Source organism: Magnolia sinica, chromosome 18 (assembly GCF_029962835.1).
Source record: "Magnolia sinica isolate HGM2019 chromosome 18, MsV1, whole genome shotgun sequence".
In the NCBI taxonomy this organism is placed as follows: Eukaryota; Viridiplantae; Streptophyta; class Magnoliopsida; order Magnoliales; family Magnoliaceae; genus Magnolia; species Magnolia sinica.
The window spans coordinates 48,328,229-48,349,736 of record NC_080590.1 but is presented as its reverse complement, the minus strand read 5'-3'; the positions used below and the strand labels follow the sequence as shown (position 1 = coordinate 48,349,736).

The window sequence follows — 21,508 nt, the reverse complement described above, 5'->3', positions numbered from 1 at the left end:
AATGACATTGTCAATTCTATGTGGGGTCTTAGTGATAGGATCCCAGAAAGTAAGGTCTGTGCAAAGATACTGTACTCATTACCTAAACGGTTCAATTCAAAAGTGACCATGATCCAGGAACTTCGTGATACGGATAATATGATGGTAGAAGAGTTAGTTGGGTCTCTTCAAACCAATGAATTAAATTTTAAGACACCCAAAGGTAAGTCAATCACCCTCAAGTCTTCTAAAATTATTTCTCATGAAAATAGTAATGATTCTGATTTAGAAACTTCTGAAGATGATATGGATCTTTTAGCTAAAAAGTTTTACAAGATTTTCAAAAGTAAAAAGAGGGTTGATGTACAAAAACCTATTGAAAAGGAAAAACCTAGATCTAAAAATTAAAAAGCTTTAAATGACAGCCAATTCTACAACTGCCATGAATATGGGCATCTAGCAAACAAATGTCCTAAGAAGGACAAGTCTAAAAAGAAAAGTATGTTGGCTACATGGGATGATTCTTCCTGCTCTAAAGTCTCTTCTAAGTCGGAAGATTTTGAAACCGAGTCGACTAATGATGTTAAAGCCCTAATGACTCTATCCAAGTTCACTTTCTTAGATAATGATGATTCAACTAGTGAAGAAAAATCTTAATAGTGACAATGAAAATGAAGAAGACCTTCAAGATGCTTATAATGCCCTATACAGGGAAAGTTGCAAAATTGCTGAAAAGTTAAAACTTCAAAAAGAAAAGTTTTTAAAAGTAAAAGAGAATTTTGATAATATAGTCTTAGAAAAATCACACTTTTCAGATTGCTTTGAAAAACTAAGTGCGACCTAGATTTCAAAATGTCCAAAGTTGAAAATTTAAAATCTGAAAATGAAAAGCTAAAACTAGAAGTCTCTTCACATTTGAGTTTGAAGGACACATGGAGGTATGCCCAAGGCGATCCTAAATTAGAAAAACTTTTATCTGGATCAGAAAATGTGGTGATCGATCCGGATTGGGCTATGATAAAAGTATTCCTCCCAAATATAAGAATACTCCACACAAATTTGTTAAAGGGGAGTTTTCTAACTCAAAAGAGAAAAGTCTGAATCAAAATAATTCTAAAAATTCTAAAACTTTTCAGACTTTTAAACCTAAATGTAATTATATCAACTATATAAATCAGAATCGTAACCCTTAAACTAAAAAAATTGTTGACTTGCTTAAGGAGCTCTTAAAATCTAACTCAGTGGGTAGGACTTATAACGACTACAAACATAAGAAGACCAACTATACTCCTAAACCCAAAACAGTAATGAAATCGGTTCCTGAGGTTACTTGTTTGGTTGCCCACACCGCTTTCCAAGCTTCGAGCCATTTAAAGTGATACCTAGATAGTGGTTGCTCTCGACATATGACAGGTGATAAAGGTCTGTTCACTAGTCTTAAAGACATGACTGATGGTTGAGTCACATTCGGTGACAGTAGTAACTGTAAAATTATTGGCCAAGGTACGGTTCAACTCTTTAACCTTCCTCTATTTGAGAATGTTTTATATGTAGAAGGTTTAAAACATAATCTATTAAGCATCTCTCAAATATGTGATAATAATCATAGTGTAAAATTCACCAACAAAGGGTGTGAAATTTTAAATAAGAATGGTTCTGTAATATTAACTGGTCGTAGAACTTCTGATAACTGCTACATTGTTAGTGATTCAAGCTCATCTAAGCTATTATGCTATATAGTCCAAACCAATGAAACCGAATTATGGCATAAGCGCCTTGGACATGTACGCCATCGTAACTTGTATAGATTAAGCAAAAGAGAATTGGTAAGAGGTCTACCCAAAGTAAAGAAAGTAGATAAAATATGTGGTGAATGCCAGATTGGTAAACAAACCACGAGTACTCACAAAAAGGTGAACTCCAATGCCACATCTAAACCACTCGAACTTCTTCACATGGATCTCATTGGACTAACAAAAACGGAGAGTCGAGGTGGCAAGAAGTATATTCTGGTAATCGTAGATGACTTTACCAGGTATGCTTGGGTAGTCTTCTTAAGAAAGAAATTAGAAACTCTCGATGAAGTAAATAGGGTATTTAAACATATCCAAACTGAAAAAGAATTACAAGTCAATAAAATCCGTAGTGATTATGGTTCTGAGTTTGAAAATAGCAGTTTTGAGAAATTTTGCAATGATCAGGGAATATCGCATGAATATTCTGTGCCCAAAACACCACAACAAAATGGTGTAGTGGAAAGGAAAAATAGAGTGCTTCATGAAATGGCAAATGTAATGCTAAATAGTATGAAGCTTCCTAAAAATCATTGGGCTGAAGCAGTAAATATTGCTTGTTATATAATTAACCGCGTTTATACTAGAAAATTAAACATTAAAACTGCTTATGAAATGTGGTTTGATAAGAAGCTAACTGTCAAATACTTTCGAGTTTTCGGCAGCAAGTGCTACGTCTTGCATGACTAAGAAAATCTGGATATATTTGACACTAAAAGTGATAAAGGGATATTTTTAGGGTATGCTCTAAATAGTCAAGCATATCGGGTTCTTAACAAGAGGACTAGTGTAATTCAAGAGTGCATCAATGTGGTTATAGATGATCACTTGAATACACCTGTCTCAAGTTCAGAAAATGATGAAGTTCTTTTATTTGATAAACCAGACTCTTTATTTAGTCAAAATAACACTGAATTGCGGACAGTTAAAGACCATCCATCTAATCAAATCCTTGAAAACCCTCTCACTGGTGTGCATACTCATAAACAACTAGAAGATATGTGCAACTATGTGTGCTTTACATCTTAGATAGAACCGGCTAACGTAAAAGAAGCCCTTACTGACGAATACTGGATTGTAACAATGCAAGAAAAGCCCAATTAGTTTGTTAGAAATGATGTTCGGTACTTAGTTCCAAGAGTAAAAGATAAACACATTATTGGAACAGAATGGATTTTCAAAAATAAGTCTGATGAACTTGGTAATATTATTAGAAACAAGGCTAGGCTAGTTGTACAAGGGTACACTCATATTGAAGGCATTGATTATGATGAGACATTTGCCTCAGTAGCTCGTCTTGAATCAATCAGACTATTTATATCCATTGCGTGCTTTAAAAAATTTAAAATATATAAAATGGATGTAAAGAGTGCATTCTTAAATGGCGATTTGCATGAAGAAGTGTATGTTGAATAACCAAAGAGTTTTGAAGACCCCAAGCATGTTAATCATGTCTATCGCCTAAGAAAGACACTCTATGGTTTGAAACAAGCTCCTAGAGCATGGTACGAAAAATTGACTAAGTTTCTACTAAGTCATAACTTTGTAATGGGAAGTGTTGATAAAACATTATTTATAAAGAAACATAATGATCACATACTAATAGTTCAAATCTATGTTGATGACATTATCTATGGATCTACTTGTACTAACATGACCGTTGAATTTGTAGATCTTATGAAATTTAAATTTAAAATGAGCATGGTTAGAGAACTAAACTATTTCTTACAGTTACAAGTCAAACAGCTCCCTGATGGTTTCTTTATCTCTTAAACTAAATATGCTCTGAACTTAGTTAAAAAGTTCAGATTTGAGAGTGGGAAAAATTTTAATACTCGAATGAGTACTACTCTAAAACTCTCTAAGGATTCAATATGTAAGAGTGTGGATCCTACTTTAGTTAATTGCGAGCCGACATGATATTACTTTTAGAGTAGGAATTTGTGCTAGATATTAGTCGGACCCTAAAGAGTCACATCTTATTGCTGTTAAGCGCATTTTGTGATATGTCGCTAGTTCAACTAATCTTGCTCTTTGGTATCCACATGATACTAGTGTGCAATTAGCTAGTCTCACGAATGCTGATTGGGCTGGTAACATTAATGATCGTAAATCAACCAGCGATGGTTGTTTTTATGTCAGGAACTATTTGGTTTCTTGGCTAAGTAAGAAATAAACCTCCATATTGCTCTCTACAGCTAAAGCTGAATATATTACTGTGGGTAATGCATGTACTCAGCTTGTGTGGATGAAGAGAATGCTAAGCGATTATGGATTTGCGCAAGAATCTATGGTCTTATATTGTGATAATTCAAGCGCAATTAATATTTCTAAAAATCTAATTCAGTATTCACAAACTAAGCATATTGACATTAGATATCACTATATTCGTGAATTGGTGAAAGAGAAGATAATTTCATTGGAATATATTCAGACCGAGAATCAACTTGCTGACATATTCACAAAATCGCTCGACAAAAATAGGTTTACAAAATTAAAATTTGATCTTGGTATGTGTAATATGAACTGATGATTTGTGTTTATTTATATTATAATGTATATATTTATTAATTTGAAAATTTTAAAATTCAAATATGATGTAAAATTACATATTTTGTGTGGTGCATGACTAGTTGAGTATATACTCGACCAGTCATGAATCACTGGTTTGGCTATTTATTTGAGAAAAAACATCTTTTTCTTCATTTGGGTCTTCTTCTCCAACAAGCCCTACAACGACCGGTCGATGTCATCTTCGATTCCTCCATGGTTAGTGCATTATTTTTAATTTCCTTATAGATTTAAGTCCTTTGCACTTCCTTTTCTTCGTTTGTGTTGTTTATTTCAAGCTTTATGATTATTTTATGGGTTTTCTATCAAAAACTCTGATGTTCTAGAAACCCTTCTTGCCTCTTTTACAATCTTGTATTCCTTGATTTCTTTGTTGCAATGGAGGGTAGAAGCAAGAAGAAAGGATCTTGTGGTCCTTCTTCTTCTTGTTCCGCTCCTATCACGGTGTGCCATCTTCGATCACCTAAGGAAGATCCTAAGTATGTGCGGGATATTCGCTTACGCAATGTGATAGTTGAACGAACATTAAGCCTGATCACTTGGCACCATTTGGTATTGTTCCTCTCTTTCAATTTATAAGATAGGATAACATTTTATATTGGGGTGGACCGGCATACCGCTCCCTTATGCAAGCTATTTTTTCTTGCATTAGTGATTATTCTTCTAAGAATATGACGTTTACAATTATGACCAGAGAAGGTCCAATTGAAGTGGACCGTCACCTTATTTATGGGTTAATGGATATACTAGTTAATGATGACGGTTTTCCCATTCATATACTTGTAGCAAAACCGTCTGAATCTGAGAAGAGAATGCTTACTAAATTTTTATGTAATATGGATGCGGAATGGAGTACTGGGAATGCGCTCGCTTCTAAGTTTATGCTACCTAAATACAGGGTTATTCATCGGATTTTCATTTACCCTCGATCTGGTAACAAAACCGAGCTTACTACATTCATGCCTCGTATTCTTTATTCACTGGAATCTCTATGTCTTCCATCGCTTTTCTGTTATATTATGATTCAGTTCCGTCTCATACAGGTGGCAGTGATATACCTTTTGCTTATCTTATGACTGTATTAGCCACTCATAGTCTAGTGGCCATGCCTATTAGAGAAGCTCCCATTAACCATCTACCATTCAACAATTCGAACATAAATAAGATGAATTTGAGGTTGGCTCTAGGCCAAGTTAATGTAGGTGCTGGAGGAGCCGCAGAAGCAACTGAAGAGGAAGATGCTTTGCCTCCAGATGATGTCAATATGGATGATATTTTTGATGAGATTGAATCTGACTCTGCAGCTAATCCTGATTATCAGCCTTCTGATTTTGATTTGCATTTGTGATCTCTTGAGGAGAAGGTTGAAGGTATGCATATGTCCCAAGAAATGCAATTTAAATATATGCGCAAATATCTTCATCAAATTGATCCTTCCATACCCGCTCTTTCTTCTGGTTTGGATTAGTTTTTGAATATCTAATATGTAATAACTTTCATACTTAGATTTCTTGTGTCTTTATTTACTTAGACATGTTTTCTTATTATGGTGGACATGTTTAACTGGTTATCTTGCCCATATTAATGTTATTCTGAACTTCCTTCTTCTCTCATTACTCATTGCTCTTTTATTTACTTTCATCTTCATTTGTAAGTTCTTTCCTTTATCATATTGTGACAAAAAGGGAGAGAATTTGTGTTAATAATGCCTATTTCATAATAATATTGGATTGATTCTATGAATTTTATAGAATTTGGAGTAGAGAAGAGAAGTGTAGGGAGTGAAGAAGAGAAGTATTGCAAATTTTCTCCTCTTGAATTCTATGGAGTAATATATTAAGGGGGAGTATTTGATTTGCTATTTGGTTTCTTAACTGGTGGTGCATGATTCTTTATTGTGCATATTATGCATATTTTAATGTATTTTTTTTGTCACAAATTTGATAAAGGGGGAGATTGTGAATGCTATCTTATCTAGCTCCTAGATTTGTCAAAATTTGTAGTGCCAAAACTTGTTGAAATCTATATCTTGTGTAGCTCAACTGTATATCATCATTATCAACATTCAAGTACAAGAACAAGAGACTCAACATCAAGAACTTCAAGTACAAGAATAAGAGATTCAAGTACAACATCAAGTGTTAGATCAAGTTTTCAAGTTTCAACTATATTAAGATAATGTGCTTTACCTAAAGAATTCAAGCTCAAGTAATCTTCTTAAGTTGAAACTCAAAGTCACAAGGTCACTACTTTAAGCTCATCTTCGAATATACAATGACAAGCTTTAAGTACTTCAAGATAAACTATCAACTGAAGCGAACGATGTTTCAATGTTCAAATTTCACCTATAAGGTATGAATGACTCTAGATTGACCATAGGTTAGGTCATATTATTACATTCTTATTTTGGGTCGTGATATAATTTGATAGAGTTTTTCTCGACTAGTCTTAGCTTATGTTCGACTAGTCCAAGTACTGGCTCGACCAGTCTAAGAATTCTCTTGACCAGTCCAAGGTTTGTTGTGGATTTTCAGAATTTCTGTTGGAACCTCGACCAGTCCTGGAGACTGCTCGACCAGTCGAGCAGGCTTAACTCAAAGTCCAACAACCTTTCTGGGTCCCACTCGACTAATCGAGTGCAGGGCTGGACCAGTCGAGCAGGCCACTCGACCAGTCGTGGATTGATCTTATCTTATTGCGTCCAAAATTTTGAATTCTTGTTGGTCCTTCGACCAGTCGAGCGGACCACTGGGCTAGTTAAGTGAACAGTTTTTTCACCTATAAATAGAGCACAAATTTTAGATTTTGGTAAGTCATTCAAGCAAAATTAAGACACCACTCTGAGAGATAAGTTTGTGATATTCTTAAGCTATATTGTGCTCGTTTAATATTCTCTTTTAATTAGCTTTTTGTATTTGATTTTAAGTTCTCTATTTCAATCTTACTTGAAGAATGAATTTAAGTTTTTCCCCTTTTTTGAGATCAAAATCAAATCAAGCTAGCCCAAAGTGATTTAATCTAAAAATCATTTATAACCCTTTCATAAGTGAGTTTGGACATTGAACATCTACTTCGAATTGGTTCTACCGGGCTTCATCAAAGGAGAATATCCAGATAAGTATATTTACATTATAAATCTCTTTTTGGTTTTTAAGGTTGTACGAAGAAAAATCTCTTTTTGGTTTGTCTGAGGTGATCCAGAAAATCTTAGAGTATGGGATTTTTGAATTGTGTAAGCCCACTTAAAAGACACAATTGTAAAGGTTTTAGGTGAACCTTGAAAAACCTATTTCATAGTGAAAGCCAATATCCCGAGGGAGAGGATATTGGGAGTGAAGTAGTTGTGTGGCTATTTTTTAACAGTTGGTATACACACAAGCGAACCACTATAATATCTAGTGTAGTGGTGGTTGGTTGATTGTGGCTTTGTGTGAATGTTGTAATTTCTCTTTAAGCCTTTGTGGAGAATGTTATAATCTGTTTTATGCAATTATAGGAATGCTATAATAGCTTAGTTTATTTTCTTTGCTATTTTTATTTTCCTCTGTATTGGTTTGGGATTTTGATACACAGACCGTTTTAGAAATCAGGTTGCCCTTAGAACAACATCTATATCAACCTCTTAATACTTGTGCATTTGAGGTTGCTACTTATTTGTGGTTTGTGGGATTGATAAGTGTTATCTTTATTTATTTCTTTCTAATTTCACATTTAAATTTTAATCCCCCCCTTCTCTAGGACTCTTAGCTCGGCCTTTTCAGCAGGAATACCTCTGACACACCTCCCCTTCTCCAGCTTGTGCCTGGTGAGAAGTCAATACATTTTAGGGATATCTAGCAGCCTATCACTATAACTAGGCTAATTCAAGCGAACCCTATCAAAGATCAGTCAGTCTCAGGCCACACTGCTATCAACAATCTGCAATGTATGTCGGAAAACAATCCCGTCAACCCCCCTCCAGAGCCAGACGGTGAGAGAAATCAGGTATGTTTCCCAGCCAATAGGCACTGTATCAAAACTCTTCCAGCTAAAGATCAACAGTACAACATAAGACATTCTTCCAAATCAGCAGGTGGCTCTCCCCTCAGGTCAGAAGCAGACGAAGATAGCAGAGGAAACTGCCCAGAAACTCCATCCTTCTAAGCAACTCCACAACAGTTACTCACATATTTCAAGTCTCCAGCTTCCACTCGAAATACTGCTAGGTCCAGAAAATCCCGAGACACACTAGCTATTTGTAGCTCTGGAATCCATGTGGATCTTTCCCCATATTTTAACAAGGCTAGATATGCAGGGGATGATGAAAGTGCCCTGGTTTGTCAATTAGCGTGAGTGTTGAGTGAGCTAGACAAAGAAGCCTCATAGGAAGAATGATTAAGCGTCTACCTCAACAGGATGTATGCTCGAACTCGCCACAGGTAAATCTTAGCCTCACATCCCATGTCCCAAAACACCAGGTAATTAAAACCCTTAAAATTGAGCAGAACACCTTAGGGTTTTTTGTTAGAAAACTTTTTCAAAATTCAGAAAAATCTTTAAGTTTTCTACCTTTATCGATTTATCAACAAGTGGTTCAATAAAATCGATCACTATTGTCGATGTTCTCGAAGCTCACTCGATCTTATCGAAATGAGGACCAAAGATGTCCAACAACTATAAAGATATCTAGACTGAATTATTGATGAATCGATGGACTCATCGATATCATCGATGTTTGAATCTTGAGTCCATTGAGCCGACTCGATGAAATCGACATCAGGTCTGGTGCGTTCAAAATGCTACTAAGGCAAATCATGTAATCCTCAATATATCGAAGTGCACCTCGATATTATCAGAATTCAAATCTCAATGATATCGGAAGCCCTTCGAAGATATCGGATTGGGACACATATCTTTCCAGCAAGTTTTTCAGGTTGTTTTTTCTTGGATCGAGGGTCACTTGATAAAATCGATATTCAAATATCGATCATATCGAGGTATGTTCGATGTCATCGAAAGTGGACATAAACTGTCCAGCAAGCTTATAGGAAAATTCTTTAGAATTTTTTATGAATCAATACTGCCGTCGATATCATCGATATTTAAATTCTGATGATATCAAGTGACGCTCGATCATATCATATACCTGAAATATTTCAAAGGCAAGTGCTCTCACATTTTCAAATGTCGAGGAATCGAACTTTATGTCAATGAAATTAAAGTTCGAAATCTGATGACATCGATGCTCGATCGATTTCCTCAACCAGTTGGCAAAAAGTTTCAAAAGCGTTTAACAGTTGAGTTCGTGTCATCGAGCGGCCAGTCGATGCTATCGAGAGTATACACTCGATGATATCAACCCTGCTCGATGATATCGAACTCTGTAAAATAATGTGACCATTTTATATCCGTCGGAACCTTTTGCCTATTTAATGAGAGCTTACCCTTAGTTGTTGGTAGAGAAAATAGAGAGTGCTTTTGTGTGTTTAACCCTAGATCATATACCCTAAGCCTTTTCTCTTATGGAAGTTCATCGTCCAATCCACCCTCATCATTGACATTCAATAGAGTGGATTAGGGAATGAACTTCCGCATTTAAGGATCCTTCAGCTACTACCTTAATGGCAAATCATTAAGCTGGGATGCCGTGAATGAATAGATGATTGGAATCACTCTATCTCCCTCATAGGAAAACATTTAATAGAGTAGGATTCCATCATAACCTTGACCCAACCCGTCGCCACGGATTGGTACATCTTCTGAGTTGTGGTTCAAGGGAGCTGAAGATTCTTCATCATCAAAGGAGGAGATCTTCATCAACGCACTGAATGGGGCTCATCTACTTATCTGTAAGTCATTAGAGTCCAGAGGACCCTTGTGATCATTCCTTTTGTAGGATTGGGTTTAAGGTGACTCTTGCTCTATGAAGAGCATAAACTGGTTTGAGTTGAACCTGATTTGAAACCTCCGGTTTGAAGTGAACCTGATTTGAAACCTTCGGTTTGAGGTGAACTTGATTTGAAACCTCCGGTTTGAGGTGAACCTGATTTGAAACCTCCGGTTTAAGGTGAACCTGATTTGAAACCTCCGGTTTGAGGTGAACTTGTTGTGAAACCTCCGTTGAGGTTCCTTGTGATGATCCTTGGCCTGTGTGGTAGTGTGTTAACCCTTGCTCCTGTGTGGGGCATAAACTGTGTCGTGTAGATACGTTGTGTCAGCCTAAGTGTAGGTTGTACTGGTTAAAGGTGAACCTGATTTAAAACCTTTGGTTAAAGTAAACCTGTTGTGAAACCTCTATTAGTGAGATCTGAAACACTCAAGGGTTGAGTGTATCCACCGGAAGTGGAGTAGACAAGTAGTTGAACCACTATAAAAATGACTGTGTTTGAGATTGCTATTGTCTTCCATTACTTGTGTGATTTCCTTAAATACTTTTATATTTGATTATTTGAGATCACATTTCACACACAGTCACATCTATCATAAACTATGATTTGCATCTTATTTATCGTTCAAATAGTTTTATGACTGGATCCTCTATTTGGCTTGGAAGCCATTAGAGTTACTCTGAAGAAATCCTGATACATGCATATTTACTCAGGATAAGATTGATAGGATTTTAAATAACCATAAAATATCAAAAATTCCTATTCACCCCCCTCTAGGACATATTGGCATATTCCTACTTCAACTAATGCGGTCATTATCGTAATTTCAGATGAAGATGTCACAGTCTACCCCATGGATTTGGAAACTACAGTCAACATGGAACAAAATTGTTGGCAACAAGTTTGAGACGAAGCCAATTCAGAAGAAATGTTATCGCCAACTGCCTTGAATTTACGAAAGCATGATAAGGGCAATGCAGAACATTTGCAGACAGTAGAGGAAAAATCTATGCATAATCCATCTAGGAAAGGTAGAGAAAAGATCAGTCAAAGTCCGTCAACTGAGCTTGGTACTAAGGGGAAATGGGAAGTGAAATGTCGCAGAATGAAGAGAAGGGTTGTGTATTCAGGCTGTTTAACAGATGGATAAAATTCTAGTATGGAATGCCCACGGAATGGGCAATCCCAGAACAATCAGGTCGGCAAAAAGGCTGACTACAACCCATAATCCTTGGATAATGACAATATTGGAACCAATGATTCGAGTCAACAAGAGAGTTGCGACGAGCCTTAAGTTAGGTTTCCACTCTTCCTACTTAAATGATGATTAAGGTGGTAAGATTTTGGTTTTTTTCAATGACCTTATCTCCCTTTCTATTATCCATAAATCTACTCAATCTATATCTACAGTAGTTAATACCCTTAACTTCCCTTCCCCTATTTACCTCACCTTTGTATATGCTAGTTGTGACAGGCGTCAGAGAAGAGTCTTATGGGAAGAATTGTCCTCCCATTCCAGATCCTTTATGGGCCCTTGGGTTGTTAGCAAGGACTTCAATGCAGTCTCTGATGCATCAGAGAGGAGATGCCGCAGGCCTCTCGATACCCCAAGTTCTGAGGAATTTGTTGCAGCAATTAATAATGCTGATCTCATTGATGGAGGTTTCACTGGTAACAGGTTCACATGGAGTAACAACTAGGTGGGGGCATCTAGAGTTTGGGACAGGTTGGATAGAACCTTGGTTAATGCGTCTTAGAATGCTTCCTTCCCCAATTTTTACGTGGAGCATCTCCCTCGTTTAAACTCTGACCACATTCCCATCCTCATGGTCTTTCCTAGCCAGCCTAGATCCTCTTCAAAACTATTCAGATTCTAGCGTATGTGGGTGCTTCATGAATCTTTCCTCCAGGTGGTTCAAGCAGCATGGGGTTCAGCCGATTCCAATCACCCTGTCTTCAATGTCCTGCTGAAACTCAAGAACGTCAAGCGGGCCCTGAGATCCTAGAATAAGGAAACCTTCAGCAATATTTTTGATAAAATGAAGCAGGTGGAACGCTCCTTGGCGGACATTGAAGCAAAATTACAAGCATCAGGTATTTCAGTAGATTTGGACAGCGATCTACACAACCAGTTCAACTCAGCTATAGATAGCCTCAGGAATCTGGAGCTCATGAAAGAAATTTACTGAAAACAGAAAGTCAGGATCAGTTGGTTAGAAGAAGGAGATAGAAACACTAGATTTTCCATGCTTCCACAACAAAACATCAAAGGAAGGAGGTTATCAGATGTATAGTGCTTGATTCGAGCTGAAGGCTGAAGGAGATTTTAGAAATTAAAGAAGCGGCTTTAGAATATTTTCAAGTAGTTTCTAAGGCAGAAAATGCGTCACCGGACCCTACCCTGCTGGACGTTATTCCAAATCTGGTCTCTCTAGAGATGAATGATCAGCTACTCTCTCCTCCCTCTCTCCTTAAAGTGAAGCAGGCCGTTCTAGCTATCCCGAAAGATGGAGCTCCTGGCGCTGACTGCTTCCCTGGTAACCTCTTTGCTTCCTGCTAGGACGTTATTGGCAATGACCTCCATAATGCAGCAACATTCCTCTTTCAGGGTGGCAACCTTCCCAGGGCGGTGTTAACTACCCTCATTTGCCTAGTTCCGAAATCAGCGGGCCTAAAAAAATTTTCATACTTCCATCCCATTAGCCTCTGCAACTGTTTATACAAAATCCTCGCTAAGATCATTTCGGTTAGACTAAGTAAAGTGCTTCCTTCGCTTATCTCGCTTGAGCAAGGCGCTTTTATCTAGGGCAGTTCCATGGCGAAAAGTATTGCGCTTGCCCAAGAGATGGCCAGGGAGCTAAATAGGAAAGTCTGTGGAGGTAATATTGTTTTACAATTGGATATGGAAAAGGCTTATGATAGGATGGATTGGTCCTTTCTTAAGCAAGGCCTCTTGAAATTCGGTTTAAGCTCCTCTTGGGTGAAGTTGGTTGAAAAATGTTGGGACAACGCCTACTTCTCGGTTCTGATAAATGGCAAGGTTGCTGGATTTTTAAAATCTTCTAGAGGCATCCATCAAGGCGACCCTCTTTCTCCGACCCTCTTCATCTTGGCAGCAAAAGTTCTTAGTAGAGGGCTCCAAAATCTGATTCATCAGGGTGTTTGTCAGTCTTTCAAGTGTAGGAGGGGCTGCCGGACAATCTCTCACCTACTTTATGCGGACAATATCCTTCTATTCCTTAATGAAGTCCTAGCGTCACTCTGAGTTGTGAAAAAGATTTTTGATTCCTATCAAGCGACTTTGGGCCAGAAAATTAACCTCTGCAAGAGTGCCTATTTCTGCTCAAAGAAGTTGTCTTCTAGGGTTAGGTCTATCGATAGTCTCGTTGGAATCTCAAAAGCTGTCTCTGGGCTAACATACTTGGGTGTCCCTTTGGCCTTTGGCAAGCTTAATAGAGGTGCATTTTAACCTCTGGTCGATAAAGTGGAGGGCCGAATTAATGGGTGGTAGGCGTGTTTCCTATCACAGGCGGGCAGATCAGTTTTGGTGCGGCACATTCTTGGAAGTCTTCCAGTCCATTTAATGGCAGCTACTCACATCCCGACTCAGGTTCTCTCTTCGTTAGAAATTAGTTTTGTGAACTTCCTTTAGGGATGGGCCAACGGTAAAAGGAAGTTGCATTGGAGGAGTTGGAACTCTATATTACTGACCAAAGAAGAGGGTGGTTTGGGCATTAGAAAGCTTTCAGAATTCAGGGTGGCACTTAAGCTTAAGCTGGGATGGGTGTTCAAATTCAAGGCTACGGAAAGCCTTTGGAGTAGTTATATGAATGCTAAGTACAGTCACCCCCCCCCCCCCTTTGCTGCCTCTCTCCTATGTGGAAGAAGATCCACATGTTACTATCGGTAGTGGATAGCAATGCTCAATGGCAGCTAGGCCAAGGAGATTGTAGTTTTTAGGCAGATAACTTGACGGGGCTAGGCCTGCTTTAGTAGATTGCGGACCTGCCTATCCCTTCCACGTTGCTGTCCCTTAAAGTGAATTAGGTCCTAGGAGAGTACGGCCCACTTCCTCCCAGCTCAACTTTATCTTTTCTCCCCCAGCAAGCAGTCGATTTCATTTTTCAAGCAGGTTTCTGTCTTTCGAAGGGCCCGGATAGATGCATTTGGCTGTTCACTCCTTCTAGAGAATTTTCAGTCAGCTCAGCTTGGAAGATCAGCAGCGCCAACCTTCCTCGTAGAAATTGGGCTAAATGGGTGTGGCATCCCAAGCTACCCCTAAAAATCTCTTTGTTTGTTTGGCGATCTCTCTAGAGAGCTGTCCCGGTCGATGGAGAGGTCCAAGGGTGAGGAATTCAATTGGCATCCAAGTATGAATGTTGCTGGGATCCGATGACCTTGGGCCATTGTACTGAGTCTCTGCGTCACCTCTTTATCAACGGTGCACTGGCTAGGTCCACCTGGGAATATTTTGGTGGGATCTATAATCTGTTTATTGGAGGGGCTAATTCCATTGTCATTAGGTTGAATCAATGGTGGAGCGCAACATCATCTCAAGGTAAAGTCCCCCTCTTAAAGATGTTAGTCCCTTGTGTCATTATTTGGGAGATCTGGAAGTCTAGAAATAGGGCTAGATATGATAGCAAGCCCTCCTCAACTCCCCAAGTTATAGCAAATGTTGGAAGGTGGCTCACCTGCTTGGCTGGAAGCTCTCCGTCCAGCTTGGCAGGGCCGGTCATCAGGTAGAATCAGCACATTCAGAGATAGAATTTTTTTCCCTCCTTTCCAGCTGCATTGAGGATAGTGAAATAGGTTAGGCCCTTGCTTGGGTGGACTAAAGTTAACATTGACGGGTCATCTAAGGGTAACCCGAGTTTGCAGAAATGACAAGGGTGAATTTATCTTTGTCTTCAATGAAGGATATGGTTTCGGCTCCACCATCAGAGCAGAGCTAAGGGCGTTACATGGCGGATTAGCTTTGTGTTTTTCCCAGGGTCTAACCAAAGTGATGGTGGAATTTGACTCTCAGCTAGTGATATACCCGTTGAATGATAAAGGCCTCCTGAGCTGGAAATGGGCCTACTGGTTGGCCAGAATTCAGAGGATGAAATGTAGAGGGGAAGTTCTTTTTATGCATATCTTTAGGGAAGTTAATGGGCCAGCTGACAGTATGGCCCGCTTGGGTAGTGAGACTCAATCAGTATCATTCATTAAGAATTATTAAAATCTCCCATCCCAAGTTCGAGGTCTCCTCTTCCTGGACTCTATGGGGCTTAGGGCAGTCAGGATGAGCTCTGGGAGTAGGTGTTGGTGATTACTCTACTATTCTCTGCTCTGTTCTATGACAAATCTTCCAACCGTTGGCCCTGCTTTCTGTTGGGTGTCATTTGTCAAGATCAGTAACAACAGCTCAATTGGTGTTGTCCTTCAACAGAGCTAGAGGTAGAGTTTGAGTAGGGTCATTTTTTATTTTTTGTTTGATCAGCAGCAGGGGTTTGGCAGTCTGTTTGAGCTGCCCCTTGAGTTTTGGAGCTAAGAAGATGACGATGGACTCTGTTTCATCTTTGGTTGCAGGTTTTCTCAGAGGAGGCAGTGATCAGTCTCAGTTTTTTCTGATTGATTTCCTGCTAAGTTTTTCTTCTAGTTTACCTTTGTGTGGGAGTGGTGTATGATAGGTGTAGTCCGGTTCTTTTTGTTAGGACCCACCGGAATGTCTGTAAATTGCAGATTCTCATTAATGAAATTCAAGTGGAATGTAAAAAAAAAAAAAAAAAAAAAGGTTTTGGCTTGTTGGACATTTTCTTCTCTGCCTCTGCAAGTCTACAAACACTCTTAATTTTTGTTTCTTATTTATTTCAGATTGCCAAGAGGTAGAGGGAAGATTATCTGCAACAAATGGAGCTTTACAAACAGAAGAAGAATGAGGTTGTTGTAATGAGAATCTCCCTTTTTTACTCGATTGTTTAAGCGTTTATTTTTTCTTTTGCATAGTTTACTCAATTCTTGGGCTGTTATAATGAGAATCTCCTTTTTTTTTTCTTTTTTTTTTTGTTTTTATTGTAGTTGATGGTAATTTCATGTTTTCTGTTATTTTTCTCCATGCTTATGGTATTTGGAGCATTTAGTTAACATATGCTTTTTCTAGGAGGGTTTCATTTGTTTTTGGTTATTTCTAAGAGAATGTATCATGAAGTTTTTGGTAGTTTTAGAGTAAATTTGTGAATTATTGTCTATTTTTTTGCACTAGATGAGGGTATTGTGGTCACTTAAGCATGCTACTTGTGTAGATTTTCTTGCTGATTTTTGGTTGTTTTTATTTATTATTTTTTATTGATAGGGTTCTATATGTAGATGAGATTAATGAAGTTATTGTACTAATTTCGTGTTTTTTGTTTTCAGTATTTTTCTAGCATATTTCGTTGTTTTTTTTTTTGAAAGATATATCTGGATAGCTCTTTCCGCATCTCATGCTTGACAGGTTTCCTTTTGCTTTATTCTCCCCATCTTGGAGTGGTTTTCATTCAATTATCCCACGCCTTCTCAACAAGTAGTTTATGATCCAGTGTTAGTTGTCTGACCTGAAAGCCGGTCAAGGAAAATCTGCACTTGGACTTTGTGGAACCAAGGCTGTCTTATTATTATTATTATCATTTTCATTGGATGCGTAAGGTGGCTTACTTTTTAACTATAAAAGTTTATATATATATATATATATATATATATATATAATATCATTTTTATGGTGCATCTAGATATACCCTGTGAAGAGGTGTGATTAGGATGCCTGTTTTCATATTCAATTTGATAGTCAATGCACTTTGGGTGCTTCTTGAATCACATTGTCAAATGATTTAGGATGGAAAAGAAAAACCATTTTTTTTGTATAGTTTTTTTTTTCAAAAAGCAACTATTTCCATTCCATTAAAAAAGTTATACAAAGCTTTGCAAGCACAGAGAGGCCAACCCCTCACAACAAAAAGGATGAGAGGGGACTGCAGTAGAGGGCGCGAGCGACCAGCTATCTACATGAAGAAACGAGAAGAAAAAAACAACCGAGCTAGGCGTGGATTCTGAGTGCACCTAATCCGACCCTATCCAACAAGATCATACCACGGATATCTTGAGGTAGGCTCCTGGCTTGGAGAAAAATCAAAGACTGTTGAAGGCGACTCCCTTCCCGAGCCATACCATCAGCCAGGCCATTGCCTTCTCTGAGAATGTGCACAAATGTAAAATCACCCAACCGGTGAAGGCGGTTAATCCTGGCTAGCCAGGGATTCTAATTCCATGGGAATTTTGAGTGACTAGTGAAGGCATTAATTAGCAATTTGGAATCTGACTCCACAATAACCCTGTCCAAACCCTTTTCCAAACAGAGTAGCATCCCGTTATGAATAGCTTGGAGCTCTGCCATATTATTGGAACCAACCCCGTAGCCAGATGCGAAGCCGAACAAAAAAGAACTGTTTTCGTTCCTGCAAATACCACCCCTGCATGAGGGGCCCAGGTTAGCCCTTGTCGACCCATCAACGTTTAATTTTACCCAACCCGGGGTTGGTTGTCTCCACTTCACTAAAGAAGAAGCAGTATGAATGTGACCCGCAACCGAATTCCCCACTCGAAAGCCATAATTCCAGTCAGTGTTATCCTTGAGATCGGCCTGAAGGATCAAATTGGTCCACCATTTGATGCGATTTACAGATTTTCCAAGGGACATAGGGGAGCTGTCGAAGACCGCTTCATTTCTGGAGCGCCAGATCTCCCATAAAATTAGAATGGGTTACAAGCATCTAAGCGATCTGTGAGCAGCACCAGGTGCCGAGGCATTTCTCCAGTGGGCCAACCTGCCTGCAATGGAGCTATGGACCAGCGGCGGGACACCACTTATAGAGCTAAAAAAAAGACCAAAGGGCCTATGCGTGATGACCAAAAAGAAGGAGGTGGGAGATAGATTCTTGTTGGGGAGAAACACCCATACCTTGAGGACAACACCTACAACTAGAGGCCAACGCAACACCTTTCTATTGAACTCTGTTATCTACTGGGAGTGCATTGTGGAGAGCTCTCCACATGAAGATGGAAAATTTTGGAGGGAGAATACGAAACCAAATCCACAAAGCCCACTGGATGGGCGGGGAGGGAGCGCGCAGCAGCTTCCAAACTGATCGAATGGAGAACCTTCATGACACTTCATGAGGCCAAAAGCACTCTGGCGGATCGTCAAAAGTAGAAAAACCCCCATTGATTATGCTATCTGAAAGGTGTTGGGGGAGGATAGCGAAAACCTGCGAAGGAGGGAAGGGGCCGGCGTGACCCAGTACCTCACTCGCTTTCAGGTCGATGAGTTCCGCAGGGACAGGGCCATCGATGAGATGTTAAATGGGCCCTTTGCCGAACCAGTTGTCTGCCCAGAAGTTGAGTTCGCCATTGCCCACCGACCATTGAATATAATCTGAAAGAAATGGAAGAAGGGATCTCACTTTCTTCCAAAGAGGCGAAGGATTTGGAGAGGAGGTCCCGTGGATGTTGGTGTGTAGATCCCTGGCATACTTACTATTCATCAATCTTACCCAGGGGCTGGGAACTTCATTATACTTGACTCCCCATGTTAATTTTAGGCGATGAACAACCATGATTTCTTTCAGCCTTCTGATACCTAGACCGCCCTCCTCGATGGGTCTGGTAATCTGCTTCTAAGCCAGCTAATGCAGATTCCTGTTCCCATGAGACCAGCCCCAAAAGAAATTAGAGAAGCTTCTTTCCATCTTGTCGGTTACCTGGCAAGGGATATGCATTGCTGACATGATGTGGATGGGAAGACTGCTCAGGACATGACGAATAAGCGTAACTCTACCTGCTTGGGAGATTAATCTTCCCGCCCAACCCAAAATTCTCCTGTCCACCTTATCTAATAGAAACTAGAAAGCTGCAGATTTGACTTTGCCAATGCATAGCGGGGTGCCCAAATATATAACATCATCTCTGGTTTGCTGGAAACCGAGCGTACGCTCAGTGGATCTGATCCTTACTAGAGAAAAGGCTTTCGAACATATAAATCTGCACTTTTGGTAGCTAATTTCTTGACTTGTGACAGCCTAAAATAAAGCCAAAAACTAGTTAAGTTGCAGGAGAGATGCCCTTTTCCCATTGGTGAAGAGGAGAATGTCATCAGCGAATAGAAGATGGAACGGGCTGGGGCAGCCTCGACGGATGACAAACTGTTAGCAACCACTAACCATGACCATGAGGTTTAGGTTGGTGAAGAAAGACTCCATTGCAATGATGAAGAGCACTGGCGAGAGAGGGTCCCCTTGGTGCAATCCCCTATGCGATTTGAAAAAGCCCGTGGGTTTCCCGTTTATAAGGATGGAGAACCAATTGTCCCCCCAGTAACTCTCTATCAGCTGAATCCATCTCTGGCTAAACCTGAACTTGAGAAGCACGTGCTTCAAATAATTCTAGCTCACCCTGTCATAAGCTTTTTTGAGGTCTAGCTTGAGGATGAGGTTTCCTCCCCTAACTTTCCTGTTGATATCATGGATCATCTCCTGAGCTAGCGCAATGTTCTCCGCGATCGATCTCCCCTTCACGAAGGCACCCTATTCCTGCGATATCATCTTAGGTAATAAGAAGCTCAATCAGTTAGCTAACAACTTTGCAAAAATTTTGTAAATGACATTGAACAAGCTTATGGGATAAAAATCAGTAAAACATGCAGCTGCCGGGGAGTTTGGGAAAAGGCAGATGAGGTTCGAGGTGAAAGATCTAGGAAACGTGACCCCATTCATGAGGTCTCTTGCTGCTTTTAGAATATCTTCACTTACGATGTCCCAACAAGAAGTATAAAATGCCGTCGAAAAGCCATCGGGACCAGCGGCCTCGTTGCTAAGCACGGAAAAGGCCGCCGCTTTGACCTCCTCCATGGATGGAGGGGCCAACAAGGAGTCATTATCTTGGCTGGTGATAACCTAGGGGATGACTTGGAGAAAATCAGCGTTGAAGCTGATAGGTTCAGCTTGATAAAGATCTTAGAAGAAAGTAATCGCTTCAGCTTTAATCTCTTAGATAGAAGAGACCATTTCACCAACCGAGTTTCTGATGGAGGAAATGGTGGACCTTCTGGCTCTTTTGTTCGCCACCGAGTGAAAATACTTGGTGTTTTTGTCCCCCTCCAAACGCCAGGAGTTCCTTGATTTTTGTTTCTAGAAAGCCTCCTCCATGATCTTCAGATGATGGAGCTTTTTTTGGGCTTTAATGTATTGGCGGGAGAGCTCCTCAGAAGGGCTAGATTGCAAATGAGAGTCGATTCCTTCCAGCTCTTCTTCAGCTATCTTGATCTGCTGGAAGATATTGCCAAACGTTTCCTTGTTCCACATCTTTAAGAGTTGTTTTGTTTTTTTCAATTTGAGCTGGACATTAATCATCGAATGAGGGGAGCAATTGCCACTCCAAGCCTTTTGAATAAGCTGAAAAAATGAACCATGCATGGACCACATTCTAAGGAATTTAAAGAGCCTGACCTTTGGAGGATCCTTAGCAGGGAAGACGAGACGCAACGGAGAATGATCTGAGTTAATACGAGGAAGGTGTTCGACACAAAACAGTTGGAACTCGGACACCCAAGAGGAGTTAAGAAGCACTTTGTCCAACCTAGCCCAAACACGAGCATTTCCTTGTCGTTACTGCACCAAGTGAACCGATTTCCGACAAACCCTGCATCAATAAGGCCCGAGTTGTGAATCATCTCAGCGAACTCCTGTATACTTGATCTATCAACCCCCCAGCTCCCCCGTCTCTCCTCGGGACTGGCCACCGCATTGAAGTCCACAACAATGGCCCAGGCACCTTGAGTTGATCTATCCAGGATCTCCAGCTCACTCCAGAGAGCTCTCCTTTGGACTTTGTAGCATTTCGCGTAGACAACCGAGAGAGAAATGGACACGGACCGGGAAGGAACAACGAAGGACATTGTCAACATCTGATTTGAAGCTGAGGTCTGGATGGCATTGAGGTAATTGTGGAAAAATATCTAGACTTTTCCTCCTTGCTCATAGTTTGAAACTGAGCAATGATAGCCTAATTTAAGCCCCAGTGCTACCCTCTTACCATCGTGCAGTATGGGCTCTAAAATCGCCAGAAGACATGGACTGTGATTCTTCACCATCTATTTAAGGGATTTAACTATAAGCACATTATCGATACCACGCGCATTCCATATAATCGCGCTATCCATCTGTCACACAACCTGAGTTAACTGCCCGCCTCTTCAACCTACGTAACCTTGAGCTCCAATTTCCT

At 39.7% G+C, this 21,508-nt stretch overlaps 1 protein-coding gene across 1 annotated transcript; it reads right to left on the bottom strand.

Annotated features, from left to right (window-relative positions):
• Positions 1–20,412: 20,412 nt before the first annotated feature.
• Positions 20,413–21,179, bottom strand: LOC131232388 (uncharacterized). Its single transcript, XM_058228612.1, has 2 exons — positions 20,790–21,179; positions 20,413–20,676 (listed from the first exon to the last, which is right to left on the bottom strand). The coding sequence occupies exons 1-2, from the start codon at positions 21,177–21,179 to the stop codon at positions 20,413–20,415; spliced, it is 654 nt and encodes a 217-aa protein (XP_058084595.1).
• Positions 21,180–21,508: the final 329 nt, after the last annotated feature.

Bases quoted from the DNA above. Each gene is read 5' to 3' on its own strand.
- LOC131232388 (XM_058228612.1), bottom strand. From the start codon at position 21,179: ATGTCCTTCGTTGTTCCTTCCCGGTCCGTGTCCATTTCTCTCTCGGTT. The intron at 20,677-20,789 runs GTATTAACTCAG...TCATTTTTTCAG, and splicing joins TTGTGTCGAACACCTTCCTC to CTTATTCAAAAGGCTTGGAG.